Source organism: Monodelphis domestica, chromosome 3 (genome assembly GCF_027887165.1).
Source record: "Monodelphis domestica isolate mMonDom1 chromosome 3, mMonDom1.pri, whole genome shotgun sequence".
Taxonomy (NCBI): Eukaryota; Metazoa; Chordata; class Mammalia; order Didelphimorphia; family Didelphidae; genus Monodelphis; species Monodelphis domestica.
The window spans coordinates 417,629,642-417,653,971 of NC_077229.1; the positions used below are offsets into that span (position 1 = coordinate 417,629,642).

Genomic DNA, 24,330 nt, shown 5'->3' on the forward strand with positions numbered 1-24,330 from the left:
ATCTTAAGAGCTCTTGTAAGCCCTGCCTTCAAAACTTAAAGAACTTGCTTTTCTTGTCTTAATCACAAAGAAAGGTACTCAACAAATACCAAATGAGAATTATGTCAAACACAATCAAGAATTTATTTAATAGGGGGCAGCTGGGTAGCTCAGTGGATTGAGAGCTAGGCCTAGAGACGGGAGGTCCTAGGTTCAAATCTGGCCTCAGACACTTCCCAGCTGTGTGACCCTGGACAAGTCACTTGACCCCCATTGCCTAGCCCTTACCACTCTTCTGCCTTGGAGCCAATATACAGTATTGACTCCAAGATGGAAGGTAAGGGTTTAAAAAAAAAAGAATTTATTTAATATACTCTATGCCAAGATAAGGTCAAAATGGGTATATGATTTAGACATAAAGAGTGATATTATAAGTAAATTAGGAGGATATAGAAGAGTTTACCTGTCAAATCTATGGAGAAGGGAAGAATTTATGACCAAATGAGATAGAGAACATTATAAGATAAAATGAATAATTTTAATTACATTAAATTAAAAGGCTTTTGTGCATACAAAACCAATACAACCAAGATTAGAAGGGAAACAACAAACTGGGAAATTTTTATAACAAATTTCTCTGATAAAGATCTAATTTCTCAAATATATAAAGAACTAAGTCAAATTTATAAGAATACAAATCGTTTCCCTATTTCCATATTATTCATTTTTGTAATAAGCTTTTAAAGCCAAAACCCCACATCCTATACCCATATAAACAAGTGCTAAATCATGTGTTTTCTTCTGGATTTCTACTCCCACAGTTCTTTCTCAGGATGTGGGTGGCCTTCTTTCTCATAAGTCCCTTGGAATTGTCCTGGATCATTGCATCGCTACTAGTAGTAAAATCTATTACGTTTGATCGTCCCATAATGTTTCAGTTACTGTGTACAGTGTTCTCCTGGTTCTGCTCATGTAACTGCATATGATTATAATTTTTAAGAAAACCCCAGTTTTATATTCCTAACCCCTACTAAACCAGGTTCTAAATAACCTGTGTTGCCATCTAGTGGCATTTTCTTACTCCTATATCATATTATTTCTATGTTATTCATTATACAAGAATGTCATATAATTAACTTCATTTCAGTTGATAAAGCATTAAGTTTCTAGTTGTTTGACTGATTGACTGACTATGCAAGGCACAGTGCTAGATGTCAGTGTCAAGATTTAATAAGATTTTTTGAGTCTTATAGTTCCAGATCCCTGGTTTTAACAGATGAGGTCTGATTCGAAAACTTAAACAGGTTAAATAACTTGATCAATGTAGCAGAAGTGAACTAGAATTCCTAATTGTATGTTCTTTCTCCTAGGGAAGATTGAACATCTATTTCACATATAGTGCTATACTAATGGGAGGACTAGGATCTCACTGATCCAGTTGATTTAATATTGGAGAGATGTTACCTAGAGATTTTAAATTAGAATCAATCCTCAGGCAGAAGATAAAGGACTTCTTTTAAATCCATAAAGAACAATGTAACTGGACTGTGGTGAAATAAAAAGAACACTTGGAATCTCAAAAGTCCTGAGTTCAAATTTCACCTTGATATTTTACTGACCTTTGGCAAGGTATCTTAATTTCTGTAGGCCCAAAATCCTCATAAAATAAGGGGTTTGGGAGGGGATGCCCATCAATTGGGGAATGGCTGAACAAATTGTGGTATATGTTGGTGATGGAATACTATTGTGCTCAAAGGAATAATAAAGTGGAGGATTTCCATGTGAACTGGAACAACCTCCAGGAAGTGATGCAGAGTGAGAGGAGCAGAACCAGGAGAACATTGTACACAGAGACAAACACACTGTGGTATCATCGAACGTAATGGACTTCTCCATTAGTGGCGGTGTAATGTCCCTGCACAATCTGCAGGGATCAAGGAGAAAAAAACACTATCCAAAAGCAGAGGACAAACTGAGGGAATAGAAACACCAAGGAAAAGCAACTGCCTGACTACAATGGCTGAGGGGACATGACAGAGGAAAGACTCTGAGCGAACACTCTGATGCAAATACTAACAACATGGCAATGGGTTCAAGTCAAGAACACATATGATACCAGTGGAATCACACGTCGGCCACGGGGGGTGGGAGGGAGGAAAAGAAAATGATCTTTGTCTTTAATGAAAAATGCATGGAAATGATCAAATAAAATACTATAAAATTAAAAAAAAAATCTAATGGAGAGACACGAAGCAAAAAAAAAAATAAGGGGTTTGGGACTGGCTGTCCTCTGAGATTCTTGCAGTTCTAGACAAAAAGCCTATTTTCTTATTAAATCATTCTAGTCTTAGATCTTTTTACCAGCTAAAGCACTATAGGATGGCAGAAAGAATCCTAGGTATGTAGTCTGAGGACTTGGGCTGAGAATCCTGGCTCTGCTACTTTCCAATTGTATAACATTAGTCAATATGGTTCACTTCTTTGGGTCTCAGTTCCTTTGTCTGTAAAATAAATATTGGAACTAGATGGTCTCTGAAATCTTTTCAAGCCCCAAATCCTAAAATCCCTTAGACAAGTAGTCACCTTTGCAAAAGTTTCCAAAACTTCAAATCCAAGGTATTAATGGTCTCTCTCTAAAATAGGTAAATCAGGGCAAAATATATTTAAATCTACTTTCTGTTTCCTTGCCCTCCTACCTCATTCTTTCTTCTCCTCATTATTCATACACTTGCATTTGCCACACCTTCATTGTTAAATGACTTAAACAAATAGGCAAATGATTGCTTGCAATGCTTCCTTCTAATAACATTGCCCACACTTCTTAAACTCAACTCTTTTGTCCCTATTTGACACTCTTCCTTTCACATTCCTTATGCCACCCTGTTACTACTGCTATTCTCTCTCATTTTAACTCATTCAAAATTTTAACTCATTCAAAATATTTTAAAGGCTTCCAATATATGTTCGGCCTCAAAAAGATATTTTCACTTTCTATTGCCCAGCAATAATTTTTATTTCAATTGGGTGTAAACTCCAAAGAGCAAAGTACATCTTATATAAACTTTGTTTGTTCCCCTGTGCTTAGCATATTGTTCTACACGTAGCCCTTAATAAATATTTGTTGAATAAATGAGTATAGTTCAGAGTCAGAAAGGAAAAATTTCCTTGAAAGAAAATTCCTAAAGAAAAACTCACAGACACACAAAACACTAAAAACTAATGCAATGCATTTAGTTTAATTTTCTTTCCAAGAAATATTTACAAATAGAAAGTGAAATAGCACTAGACCCTTAATATTTCTTAAAAGCTCATAACACTTTTCTAAATCCCTCCTGATTAGAGAAATGCAAATTAAAACAACTCTGAGGTACCACCTCACACCTTGCAGATTGGCCAAAATGACAGCAAAGGAAAGTGATTAATGTTGGAGGGGATGTGGCAAAGTCAGGACATTAATGCATTGCTGGTGGAGTTATGAATTGATCCAACCATTCGGGAGGGCAATTTGGAACTACTCCCAAAGGGTGTTAAATGCATGCCTGCCCTGTGACCCAGCCATAGCACTGCTGCGTTTGTACTCCAAAGAGATAATAAGGAAAAAGACTTGTACAAAAATATTCCTAGCCTCGCTCTTTGTGGTAGCAAAAAATTGGAAAATGAGGGGGTATCCATTGATTGGGGAATAGCTGAACAAATTGTGGTATATGTTGGTGATAAAATATTATTGTGCTGAAAGGATTGATGATCTGGAGGTTTTCTATATGAACTGGAATGACCTCCAGGAATTGATGCAGAGTAAAAGGAGCAGAACCAGGAGAACATTGTGCACAGAGACTGACACACTGTGGTACAGTTGAATATAATGGACTTCTCCATTAGTGGCAATGCAGTGACCCAGGACAATCCAAAGGAACTTGTGAGAAAGAACACTATCCATATCTAGAGAAAAAAACGTGGAACCAGAAATGCATTAGAAAAATATATGCTCGATCACTTAATGTGATAGAGATGTGATTGTGATTGGGGTTTTCATGTTAAAGGATCGCTCTACTGCAAATATGAATACCATAGAAATATGTTTTGAACAACGAATAACCCAGTGGAACTGCTTGTCAACTTTGGGAGGGGGGAGGAAAGGGGAGGAGAGGAGGAGGATTGTGAATCATGTAACCATGAGAAAATATTCTAAATTTTATAAAAGCTCACAACACTTTAAATCAATCCCTCCATATAATTATAGACTCTATATTTGAGGTTCCAAAAGATAAAGGAAAAAATTAAATCCCTAAGAACTATCAACAATAAAACATTTTTTAATGTCTTGAACCAAGGAAAATTTTTTGACATTTTTTACTTTGAGGAAGTCAATGATGCTTATCATGCATTAATTTCTCCATTTTTACTATGGTAAACTACCATAAAAGGAGTTTCTGCAACTTTCCTGGCTTGACCTCCTCAAATCCACTAGGCACTTATCCAAGAAAATAGCATGCATTGTTTGTTTTCCACCAGTTTCCTTCTCTAAAGTGCTAGAGGATCAGTCTACAGTTTATAGACAGTAATGTGAGTCCTTTGTAACATTTGTAGCATGCTAAAGAAAAAGTTTTACATAAATGCTATTATTATTTTAACTTGGTGGTTAAAATGTATTGAGCACATTGAGAGTGGTAAGGGTTTTCTAGAAGTGTATATGATAATAACCCTATCAATTCAGATATTATATCTTAGGGCCACAAAAAGACTACTGAAATATCCCTTGAGGTTCAAAGTTCCTAGTCTGAATGTCCAAAGTCCAATATGTGTTTACATATATACATAAACATACACAAATGTGTGTTTGACATGCACACATATATACCCCACAATCCATACATGTGTGTTATTATATACATGTATATTCTTGTGAGTGTACATATAGATACATATACATGCTTTTTTCCCTGAGAAGACCCAACTGGCAATGACTTCATAACTATAAAATCATTATTATGAAGTAGAGTGAAGAGATTACATACTATTCATCAGTGATCTATCCTAAAAATAAGAATGGGACTTTAATTCTTGGTTATTTTCAATAGAAGCAATGCAGTATAGCAAATAAAGGATTGGTCTCAGAGTTGGAAAGAGCTATGAATACCAAGCAATTTTTAAAGATTTTAATGAGATGCCAATGAGTTTCTCAACTGCATTAATAAAAGGAATTCCCACATCATAATAAGTTGCCTTTACTGATGAAATTGTTGATCCTGAACAGCCCTAAATGTTTTTCAGCAGTAAAGCAGCCTAGGAAAAAAATCATCTTAGATTTCAGCAAGACTATAACTGGTCACACTAAAGGAAGGGAAAACAGGAGTAATGGAAATTAAAAAGCATAGATCTTGGTTCTAGCTTTGCCATTAACCCATTGGACAATTACATAGCCTCTCTAGACCCCAGTTTCCTCACCTAGAAAATTAAAAGACTGGAGCTTTCAGCTCTAAAGTTCTGAATCCCCCACCAACAAAATAATACTATTACTGAAAATCATGTAGGAATATCAGTACTTCCTTTTTTCTTATTAAATTATCTCTGACACCAAAAAAGAACTTTTCACACTGATAACCCTTCTGCTGATATTTCTGCTATACAAAGATTCACATCTCAGATGCTATAAATATTTCACACTTTCCAAGTAGAAAACAAAATGTTATCTACAAATACTAACATTGACTAAGAAAGGAATCATTTCTGCCTGGGATTTTGTGGAATCTTCAAGGAATTTTAACAATCCATCCATGACAAATAGAAAAAAAAAAACTTGGTCATCAATTTAAAATATTAAAAAAGGTACAGAAGAAATAGTCCACTTCAAAGTCTTCCTGACTAATACAAAATGGCAGCCAAATCTGCTCCCAATTGTCTCCTTCTAGTCAAAGAAGCATTATGTTGAGAATCTTCAGTTCCTGAAAGAAGATAACAAATTGCATTGCATTAGGGGGAGTAATCATGGTTGATCAACTTATATAGTGAGACAACCAAGAACATGTGTGCATGTATATGTGTGAGACTATGTATATTTGGGTTCATGTATATGTGGAATCAAAAATAAAAGTGTATTTTCTAAGAAAAGAAAGGAAATGGCAAAAAGGCAATCCACAGAATGATATAGTTTTCTCCATTATTCAACAATTTGAATCAATGAAATTATTAGTTTCCTACTAGCCCTGAACTAGATCTTGTGTTGAAAGTAGTAATGCCTTATGGTAATTGAGATTATTTGCCTTTTCTAATAATACCCTCACCAACAATGCACTACTATACCTCTTTTCCCATACTCCCTCTAAGATTGACTATTTCCTTCTTTTGTCATATTTGTGATAACTGTCTTTTTTAATGTCTTATATTTTTAAATTTTTTAATATCTTTTCAAATGAAGAGCTCCCTTCTCTGCCACCTATCTCCACCCCCACCACACTATTGAAAAAGCAAAAAAAACAAGAACTCTCATACCACCATTTGTAGTCAAGCAAACCAGATTCTTACATTGATCATGTGCCAAAAAATAGATAATTGAGATTTTTTTTTAATCCCCAGGGCAGATTTTGTTTTTATTTGTATATTAAAAATGTTATAATTAAAGAATTAGAAATTAGCAGTCCAGATGAAAATGATTAATACACTTATATATTGTTCTATTCATATTTAAATTCCAAGGGCTAAAGAGTTAGTTAAAAACCTGATTATACAGTCATTAAAATTGTTTCCATATAAAAATGTTAACTAAACTCATGTACTTGCTTTAAGCTGTCATGAAACAAATTCATTTATTTCTTACTAAACTCCTACTTAATGAAACTGCTAGACATTCTAATTGGGTCAGCATTTTTGTGTAACTCTATGCTTTGAACTCTGGCTTCCCTCAAGTAACTTAGAATCTATTTGAGAAGAGATGAAGAACCAAGAAATAAGAAAATGAAACAACCCAGAGAATCAAATGTTAATTTGAATCCATCCATCAACAAATATTTATTAAGTACCTACTTACTACATGCAGACATAATGTATAGGTAATTCAATAAAATATAATTACCATTTTCTAGAAATATATGAACCAGAAGGGGGAGAGATGAAAAAAATCAATATAGCAAACATATAAGATGGAGAAACACTGCCTAAACATGAGAATTAAAGGTAAATTTGGTGGGGGAAGGTTTGTTCTTTTGTTTCTGAGAATTGTAGAAGGGTTTGGATCCAGATGCCTGATTTCATCAGGATAAAGAACTCCAATTATGGAAGTTCCTTCTACCATTCAGATTGGCAGCTTTTTTAGAGAATTGTCAGGGACAACAAGTTAAATGACATGCCCAAAATCATACAGCTTGTATGCTTCAGAAGCAGCATTTAAACCGGGTCTTCCTGACTCCAAGGTCAGCCCTTTATCTACTTCAACACAGTTCCTCTCAGGGCAGAGATAAGAGTTGACACTTGTAAAATATGAGTTAGCCTTATAAGAACTCACTTTCTGGCCTATAAAGTCTTTTTCTCACAACAACTCTGAAAAAAAAGTGGCCCAATTATTATTATCCTTATTTTACCAGAGGAGCAAACTGACACTCAAAGGTAAAATATATTACTGAGGTCACTCAGTTTCAGAACTAGGATTTAAACTCAGGTCTTTGGAGTCCAAGATCTGTGCTCTCTCCATCTTATCATGCCTTCCTGTGCATTCCTTTAAACAGTGCCATGCACCCAGATGTAGTTCAGTATGTTTATCAATGGAGGAAAATGGTCTATAACTATAGCTTGCCTAAATTCACATCAAACTGGAATAAAGGTTCTTACCATTGGTACTGGGTATTGAGAGTATTGCTTTCAGTTACCAAAGAGTAATCACCATCTTCTGTGAAAGAAAGAATACAATGTAAGATAAAGCTAATATTTTTCCACTGATAACTTACATATAATGCTTTAAGCTTTACAAAGTGCTTTTCTCAGAACAACCCTATGAGGTATTGTAGAATGACTGTATCCCTGAGTTAAACAAGACTATCAGACAACAGAACTGCTGTCATGAAACATGAACTGTAATAGAAGGAATGGGGACAAACCAATGTCTCAAATTTCTTAACAGTACCTGCATTCTTTAAACCATATGCTATTGAGCTAGAATTCAAAATCTGGCAAATTTTTGGGATATGTTATTAAAGAGACTTTTTTAAAAGGTATTTTGAAAAGAAATCGGTGACCACTAAGAGCTAGCTAGCATAGTTTCATCAACAACAGACTATGCCAAACCAACATCTCCTTTTATAGATAGGATAGGTAGGTGAGCAGAGATCAGGCTAAAGACCTAGTATCTCTTGGATTTCTATAAAACATTTAACCAAGTCTCCCCTTGTGGAGAAGATGGATAGATGCAAGCTGGATAACAATGATTTATTTTGGTAGATTTGGAACTCTTGAATAGAAGACCCAGAATTATGAACTCTCTGGTCTATGCAAAAACATTGGGGGAGGAGACAAGATACTGTCTCTGACTTCAAAGAACTCACAATATAGCAAAAGTTTTGATGTGTTTATCCCTAAGGTCATACTGAACACTATGAGGGAATCAGTATGAATACTGTTTAAATCTTATTTAAACAACACAAAACCCATACCACAAGAAACAGTTAAAGAACAGTTGAGAACTAAACTGTATGCTAATGACTTGCACATGCAGCAAGAGTTCCAGCAAGGGAGGGGAAAGAGAAAAATCATCTCAATTTCCAGTGAAAATCTTCATGAGGAAGTAAACAGGTTATAAAGTACATAATCTGTTAATTTAGGGAGCATCTGTCTCCTATAGAAATTCCTTCATGCTCTTTATTTACCTTCCTGGATTTAATCTGAAGAAAATCACCAGAGTTGTACCAGCCTCCTGAAAGCTGCCAAACCCCACTCCCCAAAGAGGAAACTGCCTCCGAGAAGTTTCTTGGGGTACTTCAGGAACTAAATCCCCTTGGCTAAAGAACAAAAATAGATTTTCCATAAGCCAGCTACCTCATTCTCATAAATAGTGTTATAGTGAGGTTCTAGGCTCATTTTCATTCGTGTAACTATCTAATTCACAAACTAGCTCCCTCCTTGTTCTGTTCGCTTTGTCAAATTCCAGATAACCAGCCCTATAGAGAATTTAATTTAAATATTAAAAAGGAGTTAACATAATATACCTGGTGTATTTTGAGGAATTGGTAGAGGTCCTCTTCTGCAAAAGAGATAAAAAGTAAATTTTATTCTCCCCTCTGATTATGTTAATCCTGATATTGTCCATTTTCAATGAGTCACCACCTTCATCATTCAATATCAGGTTTGGTTTCTGGGTTGAGGACTTCTATAAGATTGTAAATAAAATATACAACATACTCCACTACTCTGCTGGAGTCCATACTTCAAATGTTAAAGCCATAATTACCTTTTGCCTGACTTGGACCAGGAGACCTCTGAACTTAACTGAAATGAAACTAAAACTTTAGAGAATTGGGTTTCTTATTGCACTTCATAACTCAACTTGTCAGGCACTGGAAATATTTATGTATTCTGGACATACATATATGTAAACATATGTATATATACATATATTCTAGAATCCCAATTCCCTTTCTGACATATAAGGATAAAAAGTTATCCTATTCGTAGTTGTATAATAAACAAAGGCCCACCTTTCTAATACCAAGATCTAATTCCGTGTTGATATACTACAACAAGACAGGAAATACAGCTGTCCTTAGAATTAAAAATAAATATCCCAGAGAGGGAAATGGAGAAGTTCAGGATGGGTGTGGGCAATCTAAAATTAGGAACTCTGAAGAACAGAAATAAAGGATGTCATCAAGGAAATGCATAATAAGAAGATAGGATGATCAGTTCATGAAACATAAATGAGGCAAAATGGCAAATGTTGGAAGAGGTGTGAAAAAAATGGGAACACTAATACCCTATATAGTTGGAGTTGTCAACTGATTCAACAATTTTGGAGAGCAATCTGAAATTATGCTCAAAAATTATAAAACTGTATACCTTTTGACCCAGTGATACCACTATTAGGTTTAATTCCTAAGGCGATCAGGGGGAAAGGAAAAGAATCTATATGGTCCAAAATATTTATGGCAGCTCTCTTTGAAAACAACTGGAAATTGAAGGGACACCCATCAGTTGCGCAATGGCTAAACAAGTTGTGGCATATGATTGTGATGAAATGCTATTGCATAGAAAAATGACAAGCAGGTTAATTTCTGAAAAACATGGAAAGACTTACATGAAATTATGAAGAGTAAAATGAATAGAACCAAGAGAACATTATATACAGCAATGGAAATGTTGTTCGAAGAATGACTTGTATATACCCACCTCCAGAGAAAGAACTGATAAATAGAAACAAGCAAGATAGATAGATAGATAGATATATGTATAGATATATATGTTTTATATATACAAATATATACAAATCTTTTTTTTTTTTGCCAAATGATGCCTTCTCTAGGACAGAGAGGAAAGGATGTGAAGGAGGGAGTTACCTGGGAATTTTAATATAACAAGCAAACAAATTTTAAGTTAAAAAAAATGAGGGATAACAGGTGGAAAGACACCAAGAGTACTCTTATAATGTCAGAAGAAAGTGAGGAAGTCCTCTAACCCATTGGGCAAGGCTACCATAGGGAATAAATGGGAGAAGATACATAATTTCTATGGACCAGTTGCAAACTACATTGCTGAAAAGAGATTCCAAATCAATAAGGCATGTACATATTTGAATATTTGGGTGTTAAATGTATCACAATAATTACTTAAAGTTGAGAGTATCTTTTATGATTCTGCCTGAACTAAGTTTGAAGGAAACATTGAAATTACTGGACCTCTTTTTTTTCTTTCTTATTTTATACCTTAATATCTAAATGCTAAGTCTCTAGTAATATTACCTAGAGAGAATACAGTGGTTACATTATCAATTTAAATTTACTATTAAAAATTAAGAGAAAAAAAGCTTATTTGAAAACTTTTTTCTTCAAAAACAAACACAAAACTGACAGCTATTTCATTATTATGACCAAATTTGGCCATAGAAACATATACCTCCCTCTGATCTTTGAAGAGGTGGGGAACTAGGCTAGGGAATGCTACATATACTGTCAAACATAGTGGACATGTTGGTTGGCTTTGCTGAACTTTTTTTTCCTCTCTTCCTTTTATAAACTTTGTTACAAGTGAAGTCTCACTGAAGAGGAAAGGGAGAGAGATTATATCTAAAAATGAGGGTATATGGAAACAAAATATACTAAGAAATTTTTTTTGTCTTCAAAACAAGGTGAAATTATTAATCCATTATTACCTTCCCACATTAGGTCCTTGATTTCTTCCTGGTACTGGATTTTTCTGAGAGTTATAGAAATTCTCATACAAAATAGGTGCTGTAAAAGTCATCAAGAAATAGGATATCAAGAGTCAATTCTCCAATATAAGCACAAAATGCACTGACAGTATGCTCCTAGGACTGCTTACCCTGCTGAACCACTCACCTGGAGGCACCTGTCCAGTCCTTCGATGAGTTACAAAATATTCAATGTCTTTTTCAATGCTACATATTTCTAAATTCTTACGGACTTCTTCAAACATCTAATAAAAAGAGAAGTGAATAAATCAAAATGCAAAGTAACTACTCCATCAGCTAAAATACTATTTGTTCACAAAGAAGAGTCATTGCATAACTAAGATTTCTTTCCAGAGTTTGTTTGGGGAAAAAAAAAAGATAACTTGGTAATGTTTTTCAGTGATGTTTCTATTATCCTAACTTCATGGTTTCTTAACTCTAGAAGGACCAAGTGCATCAAATAACACAAAAATTGTATTACAATTTTGCTTTGAAGTAAAATTTTTCATCCTATGAATAACCACTCAACAGCATAACCTTACCTAAAACATCAACATGGCTAGAAAAAGGCTTCACCAAAGATCTTTTTTAAAACAACTCTTACCTTTTGTCTTAGTATCCATTTTAAAAAGAGCTGTCAGACTAGGCAACTGGAGTTAAGTGACCTGCCTGGAAATACACAGCTAGGATATGTTTGAGGTCATATTTGAATTTCAGGCCCTCTGGACTCCAGCTCTGGTCCTCTATCCACTGTGCTATATAGCTACCCCTTACCAAAGATCTTGAATTCTGATATTCCCTCTCTAATAAAACTTATTATCTACCCACCCTAAACTCAACCCACTTCTGAATTCAACTCTTTCTATTGAGGGTACCACAATCTCAACCACAATCTCATCACCCAAGTTCTCAGCCTTCATGTCAAGCTTGTTTCTTCTTCACTATCATTTATCCCACATAACCAATCAACTAATCAGTTGACAACTCATATTGTTTGTACTTCCTCAGACTTCTCACATTGGTTCCCATCTCTCCACTCATAAAGTGACTCTTCACTGTGCCTAAGTGTGGTTTGTAAGAAGGAAATTTAATTAAGCAGCCTCTCATTTGTATTACTGAAGAATTCCTTTAGTGTTATACTTTGCAACCATGTGATCTATAGTAAGAATATAATCCTTGTGTACATGACCAGATCAAAAATGCAATCTTAGGGGGGAAGCTGGGTGGCTCAGTGGATTGAGAGTCAGACCTAGAGATGGCAGGTTCTGGGTTCAAATTTGCCCTCAGATACTTCCCAGCTGTGTGATCCTGGGCAAGTCACTTAACCCCCATTGCCTAGTCCTTACAGATCTTCTGCCTTGGAAATAATACATTTCCCCAGGTAACTCCTTCAAGATATCAGTTATGCATTGTGATCTTTTGTATGCCCTAAGGTACCTAGCCTAAGCTGTGTAGCCAAAAGCGCTACAGTCAGATTTCTAAGCCAGACAATAGATCTGGTCTCCAAGCCCAGAGGCAAGACAGATATCATGGGAAATGCAAATTTTATTATCTAATGCCTAATATCTCAATCTAAAGCTCTTTCACAGCCTGCCCTCCCCCCATAAGCAGAGCCATGTTTATAGGAGAGGCAACAAGCCCCATTTCATAGTCTCCCATTTTTCATGAATCCCTCTTATATCCGAACAGCTTGAAATACAACTAAATAAACAAGTTCCCCTCAAATGATCACATGGCTGTTTAGATTCTTCATTATCCAGACTTCAAGGTGTCTCTTTACTTTAGGGATCAAGGAGGGAAAGAGACATTGGCCATATTTCTCTTTTCAGCCATATGTTTGTTAATTCACTATGGTTTTTGTTACAAAGTATGGGATACCATGTTTTATTTGTGATTTGATTGTTTATTTAATATTAGTAAATAACATTTTATATTACATTTTGAATGCTTGTTTTGTTGATGTTGTGGAAAGTAACCATTTTGAGAGCAATGTTGAGTGCAACTAATATGCCTAGTGATACCCATTTCTTTTCCCATTTTTCCTTTTTGATGTTACCCCATGCACCTGGCTTCATAACTGACTTTGTTTGGCAGCACCTGAGACTACTTGTGAATAATGTGGTTTCGCTCCTTGTTGGATGTATCTCTCCATGGCTTCTAAATTTGGTGCTTGCAATGAATTCTTGCAATTAAAATCACAACATTTTGTATTTGTTTGTGTATTATTGCTGCTATACGTTGCTTTTCCAGAACCTCTGTTTGTTATTAGATTGGACTAATTGTGCCTTTAAATAACAGTCTCAAGCCATGTGACCCATTTTCCACAGAGGAAACATCTGGGTACATTTTTCCTTTTATTGCTTTGTGTGTAATTTCTTGTGGGTTTGTAAAGCTTGTATATATTTTGTTAATTGGCAGTCTAGTTTGTGAGAAGTTCTACGTCAGAGAAAGGAAGATGTGATAGGATCATTAAGTTGTTTTCTTCTCTTTGTTTTCTATCAGGTATATGATTTTGTTGTACTGCTAACTTAGTGTCTTTATCCATTTCCTCATACTTTTCACAAAGTTCTTGGTAATTCTTGACTCCCAATGTTGCCAGCATTTCTTCTAATGAGATTGTGTAGTTTACGTCCTTAACTGACTTCTGACTGGATTGTTCATTTGTTCTTGATTTGAGTTCTTAATGAAATCATCTGTCTCCCCCTCTTATAAAGCTTTGTGATCTTGATTGTAAAGTTTGATATATTCATAAGGTTCTTGGTGTTCTTCATTTTCTGAATCAAACATTATTGAATATAGTGATTCTGTGTGATTTGTGGCTTACACTGACTCTTGCTTGGTGATTTCTATATTCCCCAAGTCTTTTGCAAGCTCTTGCCTATTAGTATGCTGAAACTCTGTGTTATGTGTTGATAAATTTGGTTCTTGTGTGTTTGTTCCTTCCTATGGATCTGGTATCATATAATTAGTTCCATAAGGTCTTAGGCAAATAGAAAGATCAATAGATATTTCTATTTGTCTGACATCATGATGTGGAACAATGTATATTGTTGTATTATATGTAAATAATTTCTATAAATAATATATTAGTTTAGTTAACTTAGCAAAAGTAGTATTAGCATTAAGATTCAAATTTCTTGTAATAGTTGTGTTCAAACATTTATTGTACTGAATTTATTGTAAAACCCCAAAACTACCCTTACCCAAACTTTCCTGCTAAAAATACCTTAGAGTAGATTTAGCAAATTGGTAATCATAATAAAAATAAAGTGACCTTGGGAAGGTCACAGCAAAAAAAGGGGATGATTGTAGAAATTAAAGAAGAATGACAGTTGGTGGGGGAAGGGGCAACTGGGAGTGGCAGTTGGGTCTTGTGACTAGCACTTCCTTCCTGCAGGTTTTTTACTTCCTTCTTGGGGTTGGAGGAGGGAGGAGCTCATTTCTGCCCAGGCTGGAGTGGAGTACCTCTACTCTGTTCAGTCAAAAGACACGGGCTTCTGAAAGTTAGAACTGTTCTTGTTTGCTTTCTGTCTACTGCTAAGATTCTGAATTTGACAAACCTAGCACAGAAATTGAGTAGACGGGAGGGGGAGAAACCCTCCACCAGCCTTTGAGGCCTGGCCTCAACTCTGAAGCTGGGAAAAAACTCCAATCTTATTTAGGGGCATTCCTAGCCTCCTTCCTGATACCTCTCCAATCCAAACTGGTTATTAAATTTTATTTTATTTGAATTCACAGTCAGATAAGTAGACTATCTTTTCCAGGCATAGAGGGAGCTGAACATCAGTTCAGTCATTCAAGGACAAACAGTCCTTATCGGACCACTGCTGCTTCCTCTGAGCAGGGGGCATCTCTCTCCTTTGCCTCACTGAGCAATATTCCCTCTGTCCCCTCAACTCCTCCATACCCTGCTACAGACCTCCCTTTATCCCCTGTTTTTCCAATCCCCCCATTCCTTCCCCAATAAATATTACAGTGTTAATTAAGTTTAAAAGCTTGGAAACAAAAGATCTTGATGCTAATTTCAGTTCTGCATTGACTCAATATATAAGTATGAACAAGTTCCTTCCTTTGGGTCTCTAATCATTTTCCATAGGATTTGAGACTAGAACTAGAAAACACCTAATAAGCAAAATATGGCCTCCCTTCTTTCTGCATATAAGAAAACCCAGCTCCAGAGCACTTCTATAAATTACCCAAGAAAAACCAGAACTTGAACTCAGGTCTTTTGACTACAACTCCAGCTCTCTTTCTCTTTCTCCATGCTTCCAGTTCTAAGATTCTGCTTTAGTACAATATTTTCCTAACCAGTCTGGAAATGACATTGGTATGCTTACCTCATCACTTATGACACATTGCTGTGACAGCTGATTCATATGGACCCACAATGCATTCCGAAAATAGTTTATTCGTTCACATTCTTGAATCTCAAAGAACTAAAGAGATACAAGTTGGTGTATACATTTATGCAGGAAAAAGATATAGTGTGATATAGTCTTTAGTTTGGCAATAACTTAAGGAACAAAAAAAAATTCTGGGATTAATGCCATTCCCCAATTTGTGTATAAAACACAAACTGGTTTCTTTCTATCACCCAGGAAACTCCTAAGCCAACCCCCTCCTATCCTCTTGTTATTACTCAGAGAATTAAAATTAATTCTAATAACAATCACAATTAGAAACAGAATAGTGAGGGAATGACCTGAAACTCTAGGGTTTTTTTTTTATTTTAGTGGAATTCCTCTCACCCAACAACCTCTCCCCCTTTGTGAAAGATAACAGGATGTTTAAACCTTTAAAAAAAAAAAAAAGATTTAGACCAGGAGACTTATAGTCCTGACTTGACCATTGAAAATGTGCAACTGGGAAAATCTGTCTCATCACCCTCTACTTTAATTTGTCCATCTATAAAATGTGGAAAACATCTGGCCTGTGTATCTCATAATTTTCCTATGAGGATATAATGAAAATGCACATGAAAGATGTTTTAAAAGTTAATAATAAAAGTTCAAATATTTTTTTATTTTGAATGAGTTTAAATTGATTCAAACAGCTACTTTGCCTTCCTCTCCCATAAACTCTTACCCTACTATTCTTTGAATTCCTTTTGAGGTCCTCTTTCCTCCTCTGTATCCACAAAGGTAAGATGGCCCAGAGAATGTTTAATCAGAATCAAAGGCATAATTAAGACTTGAAAGGGTAGGAGGGAAACTATTCTAAGAATTTAAATACCCAATCCATATTCCTAATTTAATCATAATGATCATGATAATAATAGCTAGCACAAGATACCTATTATGTGTCAGCTACTGTGCTAAATGCTTCCAAAAAATTTTTTTTTACTTTATTGATTTTAAGGTAAGAGTTTTAAAAAAATAAAAATGAAATTACATCGAGTCTAACCTCTGCCTAAATGTTAAAAAAAAAAAGTAACTGAAAGAATAAGAAATATTCTAAGAAATATTAGGAGAGATTGAAAAAGAAAACTTCAAAACAGAGCTCAGTTCTAGTTACCTTAGTATTCTGAAATTTTAAGAGAAAGGACACTGAACTGGGAATCAGGACATTTGAGATCTTGTCCTAGTTCTCCCATAAAGCACCTCTGAGACCTTGGGCAAATCTTGTCCTCTCTGGGTCTTTGTATCATCTCTCAAATGGGAGCCAATAAGAGCCATTCCTTTCCAGCCTTTATATTCTAAAATTCTATGACAATTTCAGCATCTGCTATTGTAGAGAAAATTCTTTGTTTTCAGATGTCAGTTGTAAGAAGAACCCCCTCCCATCCAGAGCAGTTTCTGGACAAGTTTACCTCACAGGCTTTGATGTGCTCACTCTGCCAATCTTCCCTTATCTTCTCCAGCAAATTGATGTTCAACAAGTATGTTTTGTCTGCAAGAGAAATGGAAATTAGCATGACAAAAGATGAGGATTCTTAAAAAAAAAAAAGGAATTCTATCTCTTTAGCTGCAGTACTGCCATTCCCCAAAGAATGCTAAATATATTGTGGACATCATTATCTCTTATCCTCATGGGCTCCCACTGAAATTGGGAAGTGACAGCCATCATCACCATTTTCCAAGAGAAGCTTGCTTTGTGAAAAAAAGAGTAGGGAAGGAGGGAGGAAAAAAAGTACACTGTATTATAAGATGAAGGTTGGGTCCCTGGGTTCTCTTTTCCCTTCCTCTTTTTACAGTCCAAACCTTTATAGCAAACAGTCCCTAGGAATGCAATGATAATCTATTTGTCTTTATCTGGTGGCAAAAGCCTACTATAAAAGTATAGAGAAAATAGGAAATTTTCCCACGGGTGAGTGAAGCCAGTTTTTCATGCAACAACGAGGCAGAGCAGGGGCAGGACATTAAAAGGGGGAAACTAGAAAGTTCTATCCAGGAAGATCTTTCCATAGATGGGTCAATGGGACAGACAAGGCTCCAGATTACATTCAGTTCAGGGATGGCAGTGATCTTTCCCTACAATTAGTTTGTTGCCAGTGTGTGCCTGCATCCCTAAGCCCCTCTTCTCTCAATGGAGTTCAGAAGTCATTAGACCTCCCTGATACTGCACTACTTCAACCTCCCATGTTACTTCAGACCCTCTTTCCACCAATGAAAAACTACACTTCCCATCAGCACTCTTGCTAATAGGAGGGAGGTGAAGAAAGCAAGTATTTAATAAATACCTCCTTTGTGGCGGGCACTATTGTACACACATAACAGAATTATCTTATTTAAACTTATGGCAACTCTGGTTAGTAAGTGCTATTATCCCCATTTTATAGATGAGGAAGCTGATTCAGATAGAGGTTTAAATGATTTGCTCAGGGTGACATAGCCAGTAAGTAAGTGAAGCTGGATTTGAATTCGAGTCTTCCTGATTCCAGACCTATTGTTCTATTGACTATACCACACAAGGACAGAAACAGAAGCAAATAGAGTTCAACTCACTTTTAGAAAGAATAGAGTCAGGAATAGAACATAGAACTACACACCAGAGATTTCACTGGTTATCTGTGTTTCCTCAAATAGAGCAACACTTTTTACTTTTAATAAAAATTATTGGAGACAGCGGAGTAGCTCAGTGAATTGAAAGCCAGGCCTAGAGACAGAAGGTCCTGGATTCAAATTTGACCTAAGACACTTTCTAGCTGTGTGACCCTGGGCAAGTCACTTAAGCCCTATTCCCTAGCCCTTACTCTTCTGCCTTGGAACCAATGTATAGTATTGATTCTAAGGAAGAAGATAAGGGTTTTAAAAAAATAAAAATAAAACTTGTTGGTGAAAGGGGTAGTGAGTCAAGATGACAAGATGATGGAGTGAGAAGAAACATTTTTGCTTTAGCTCTTCCTCAGGCCCCTCCATAATGTTCACCAGATAGTTCATCAAATCGAATTCTGAATGGGAAAGCCAAGAAAAAGTCACAGTGAGTAATTTTTCTAGCTCAGGGTAGTTTAAGAAGAGAGAGAAGTCTATAGAGACAGGGATGGAGCCTGGCAAAGAGCACAGGGCAGCAGAAACACATGGGTGGTGGGGTAGCATCATGAGGGAACATTCCAGCACCCAGGGATAGTAATAGGAACATCAAGAACAGGAAGTACCTGTGCAGAAAGAGATCCTAGGGAACCACTTTACTAGCATTAGGAACAGGAACATCTGGCAATGTTGGTCATCATTGCCCATTGGTATTTGCCCCAAAGGTAATGTTGCCTGTCACCTGGTACTAGATCACAGAGAGAGGAGGGGCTCTTCCTATGTAAGGAGCAAGAAAAAAAGCTATGTGTCTGGGCCCAAAAACAGAGTGGGAATTCAATTTTAACTTTATTCAATTAACTTTATTCCTACACATAATCCTACAGTGGAATAAATCAAGGCAGAAGACCAAAACCAAGGGAGAGCCAACAATTGAATTGCTACAAAAGTGCAGAAGGTCCCAGCAGGCTCTGACTGAGTCTAACAGTAGCCTACAAAAACTCAATCACACAGAAGCCAACAGATCTAAACCAGGCAGACCCAAACTAAAAACCTAGAAGCTCCCAGACTGAGCTATGAAAGCATCCAAAGAAGAGGGAAATTCAAGACACAAATACAAAAAAAAAGACAATTTCAAAACATCTACAAAAAAAGCTTAAAAAAAAATCAGTTTGGATACAAACCCAACAATAATTTCTAGAAGAGCTAAAAAAAGATTTTTAAAAGTGATTTTAAAAATCAAACAAGAATGGAACAGGAAAAATCAGGAAAAGAAATGAGAGCAATGCAAGAAAGTTTTTGAAAGAATCGCTTAGTAAAAAGAGAGCTGCAAAATTTCACTAAAGAAAATAACTCCTTAAAAACTCAAAATTGGTCAAATGGAATCTACATGAGACATCAAGAAGCAATAAAATAAAGTCAAAAGTCTGGGAAGACAGAAGAAAATCAGAACCATCTCATTAAAAACAACTGAACAAACTGGAAAATAAATCAAGGAGATTAATAATCACTGAATTCCTTGAAAGCAATGAACCAAAATAAAAAGCCTAAATATATTTCAAGAATATTTATCTGATGGGGAAAGTGGCTATTTTGTGTTTGAACCTAGTGTTTTTTGCACTGGCTTCTACAGGTACAAAGTTCACTCTGCAGGGCTCATACCATTAGCTCTTTCCCCTCCCCAGGATTTGTTTATTTCAGGGACACTCAAAGTGAACCTTTTACTAAAATTGGTTGGGGACCCCAACTTAGTAAATAACAAAGGCAACTTCTTCATTTTACTTGCAGAAGAGTGACTTATGTCTGAGTTTCACTGGAGATGTGAAGAAGAAAATGCCCTATAACCATTAAAGAGGTATAACATCCAAGTATATATGTCACAAAGAAGCTCATGGCGGGAGGGTAAAGAGGTTGGAGATAGGAAATACTCAACTCTTACTTGCATTGAAATTGATTCAAAGATGGAAGAACAATAAAATACATTGGGGCAGAGAATTGATTTGCACCCTATAGGGAAATAGAAGGGTAACAAAAGGATTGGTGGGGAGGGAAGCAGTACAAGGGAGGGAGAGAGTGGGGGGGGTAGTTTAAAAAGACTAAAGAAAATAAGAGGTGAATAAGAAGGGAGGGGGGTAGAAAGGGAAGTAAAATAAGGGTGGGTATTAGGGGGACTGATTAAAAACAAAACGTTGGTTTAGAAGGAAATAGTGAACTCTAAATGAACATCCTAAAGCAAACACCAACAACATGGAAATAGGTTTTGATCAAGGACACATGTAATGTCCAGTGAAATTGCATGTCAGCTACAGGAAGAGTGAGGGAAGGGAAGGGAGGGAAATAACATGATTTTTGTAATCAAGGAATAATGTTCTAAATTGATTAAATAAATTAATTTTTTAAAAAAGAAACATTAAAGCGCTAAAAAAAGAGGTATAACATCCATTAAGAGATCTTCCCTGATTTTCCAAGTTGTTGCTACCCTCTCCTAGAACATTACTGTCTATCAATTTTGTATATATCCTTTATTTACTTATCTGTGAATATGTTGAATGCAATCCTCAACCCCAGTGGAATGCAAGCTCCTTCTTAAGAGAAGGGACTGTTTTACTTTTTAATTTGTATCACTGGTACTGAGCACAGTGTCTAGCACATACAAAGTACTTAATAAATGCTTGTTGAATCAATGATAACCTATGCTTTATTTTTTTTTATTTAATTTTACTTTTTCCCCAATTCCATGTAATAAGTTTCCAACATTTTTCAAAGAATGAGTCCTGAATTCTCTCCCTATCTCCCTCTTCACACCACCCCCAACTCCTAACCACTATTCCCTTGAGAAGATAAGCAATCTCATATAGATTTTACATGTACCTACCTGTATAACTTTTTTTTCCATATTAATCCTTTTGTGGAAGAAAACAACCAAAAAAAATTAAGAAAAGTGAAAAAAGTTTGTTTTGGTCTGAATTCAGACTCCATCAGTTCTTTTCCTCTAGAAGCAGATGGTTTTTTGTTTTGTTTTTTTAAACACTCACCTTCCACCTTAGAATCAATACTATATATTGGTTCCAAGGCAAAAGAGTGGTAAGGGCTAGGCAATAAGAGTTAAGTGACTTGCCCAGGGTCACACAGCTAGGAAGTATCTGAGACCAGATTTGAAGCTAGGACCTCCCATCTCTAGACCTAGCTCTCAATCCACCAAGCCACCCAAATACCCCCTTGTAGATGGTATTTTTTTACCTAAGACCTTTAGGATAGTTTTGGATCATTAATATTGCTAAGAATAGCTGTTATTCATAATTGTTCATTGTACAGTATTCTTGTCAATGTGGACAATGTTTTCCTAGTTCTACTTATTTCACTCTGCTTCAGTTCATGAAGGTCTTTCCAGGTTTTTCTGAGCACCTCCTGCTTGCTATTTCTTACAGCATAATTGTATTCCATTTCAATTATATACTGTAACTTACTCAGCCATCCTCTAATTGATGAGTATCCCCTTACTTTCTTAGCCCTGTAAAAATAGCTGCTTTAAATATTTTTGTATGTATAAGTCCTTCTTGGTTTTTTATCTCTTTGGGATACAAGCCTAGTAATGGTATTACTAGGACAAAGGGTATATATACTACTTTAGAGTCCTTTGGGAATAGGTCAAAATTATTCTCCAGAATGACTGAATCAAATCACAACTCTCCCCAAAATGCATCTGTATTTCAATTTCCCCACATTTTCAAGTTTTGTTACTTTCTTTTTCTATCATAATAGTCAGTATGATAGTTGTGAGGTGGTACTTCAAAGTTGTTTTAATTTGCATATCCCTAATTAATAATGATTTGGAGCATTTTTTGCATGACTATTGAAAGCTTTAATTACTTTGTCTAAGACCTGCATGTTCATATCCTTTGACCATTTATCAGTTGGGGAATGACTTGTGTTCTCATTTGACTTATTTCTCTATGTATTCAAGAAATAAGGCCTTTATTTGTAGCATCCCAGGTATATTATCATGTTGAAAGTATTATTGATGTATTGATATTGTAACCTAAGTACTTATATACCAGACACATGGTCATGTTACTTATTAATCATTGTATTTCCAAATCTTCAGTCCAAAGGGCATAAGAATTCCTGGGCAGGGCGTTAGCTGCCACAGGGTACTAGCTACTTCATTGTCAGACCACATTCCTTACCAAGTCACATGTTTGATTAACCTCCTCCTCTATGATTACCTGATTGTCAATTGAGCCAATGTAAAAACCTATGCCATATCACATGTTTATTAGCTACATCCCACTATTCTTCAATAAAAGTTTGGGGAAATGTGCAGCAACCTCTCTTTCAATACCATCAGAGGAGCTTGCACAATGGAGCCCATGTTTTTTAACTCTGTCTCTGAGTCTTTATTCCTTTGTTACTCTCTCTCTCTCTCTCTCTCCTTTTCTCTCTCCTTTTCCCTCAGTTTCTAATCTCCTCAGGTGTTCACCCACAAATATATTAATTTGTAGCTGCAGGCAGCTACATTATGCAAGAGACCTGTAAAAAATCTTCTGCACCATTATAATTGCTATGTATTACTCTCCATCCTTCCTCCTCCCCCATTTAGTTTGTGAACACCATCTCCCCCAATTTGCCCTCTTTTCTATCATCCCCACCTCCCTTCTCTTATCCCCTTCTCTTTCTACTTTCCAGTATGGTAAGATAGATTTCTATCTCCAAAAATTGTGTATGTTCTCCCCTCATTGAGCCAATTCTTATGAGAATAAGGCTCACATGTTCACTTCTCCATCTCCCCCATCTTTCCCTCCACTGAAAAAGCTCTTTCATGCCTTTTTTATGTGAAATAATTTGCCCCATTCTGTTTTCTCTTTCTCCCTTCTCCCAATGCATTCCTCTTTCTCATGCCTTAATTTTATTTTTTTCTTTCATCCCATCATATTCCAACCACACCCTTTCCCTCTGTCTATGTATATACTCCTTCTAACTGCTCTAATAATGACACAGTTCTTTGGTGTTACAAGAATCATCTCCCAATGTATGGATATATACAGTTTGATCTTATGGAATGTTTTTTATTTCTCTTTCCCATTTACCTTTTTATGCTTCTCTTGAGTCTTGTATTTGAGAGTCAGAATTTCCATTCAGCTCTGGTCTTCATCAGGAATGTTTGAAAGTCCTCTTTTTCATTAAATACTCCTTTTCCCCCCTTGAAGGATTATACTGTTTTGGTAGGTAAGTAATTCTTGGTTGAAGTCCTAGTTCCTTTGTCCTCTGGAATATCATATTCCAGGCCCTCTGATCCTTTAATGTAGAAGTGGCTAAATTTTGTGTTATCCTGACTGTGACTCCACATATTTGAATTGTTTCTTTTTGACTGCTTCCAATATTTTCTCGTTGATCTGCAGGTTCTGGAATTTGGCTATAATATTCTGAATTATCTTTTGGGGATCTCTTTCAGGGGTGATTAATGAACCCTTTCAATTTCTATTTTGCACTCGACTTCTAGAATAGAACTTTTCCCTTAATAATTTCATAAAAGATAATTTCCAAGCTCTTCTTTTAATCATAGTTTTCAGATAGTCCAATAATTCTTAAATTATCTCCTCTGCATTTATTTTCCAGGTAAGTTTTTCCCATGAGGTATTTAACATTTCCTTCTATTTTTTTTTCATTTGATTTTGTTTGTTCCTTAATGTCTCATGGAGTCATTAGCTTCCACTTGCCCAATTCTGGTTTTTAAGGCATCATTTTTTTGAGTGAGGTTTTGTACTTTCTTTTTTATTTGACCAGTTCTACTGTGTAAAGAGTTCTTTTCTTTGGTGAATTTTTGTACCTCTTTCTGCATCTGACTTATTCTGTCTTTTAAGAAATTCTTCTCAACCAAAGATCAAGAATATCAAAGGAACTAATTAAAAAAAAAAAAAGGAAGGAGGCCTAGCAGTACCAAATCTCAAACTATACAATAAAGCAGCAATCATCAAAGCAATCTGGTACTGGCTAAAAAAG

The 24,330-nt window shown here is 35.8% G+C and overlaps 1 protein-coding gene across 1 annotated transcript in view; it reads right to left on the bottom strand.

The window, feature by feature from the left end:
• Positions 1–109: 109 nt before the first annotated feature.
• PSTPIP2 (proline-serine-threonine phosphatase interacting protein 2) overlaps positions 110–24,330 on the bottom strand; it is a 96,434-nt gene continuing 72,213 nt past the window's right edge. The window contains exons 9-15 of the mRNA XM_007486620.3: positions 17,175–17,254; positions 15,703–15,801; positions 11,514–11,610; positions 11,327–11,405; positions 9,171–9,205; positions 7,801–7,858; positions 110–5,921 (exon numbers count right to left, since the gene is read on the bottom strand). Coding sequence (XP_007486682.1) covers positions 5,915–5,921; positions 7,801–7,858; positions 9,171–9,205; positions 11,327–11,405; positions 11,514–11,610; positions 15,703–15,801; positions 17,175–17,254 — 455 coding nt within the window. The 3' untranslated portion in view covers positions 110–5,914. The remainder of the gene's footprint in view (positions 5,922–7,800; positions 7,859–9,170; positions 9,206–11,326; positions 11,406–11,513; positions 11,611–15,702; positions 15,802–17,174; positions 17,255–24,330) is intronic.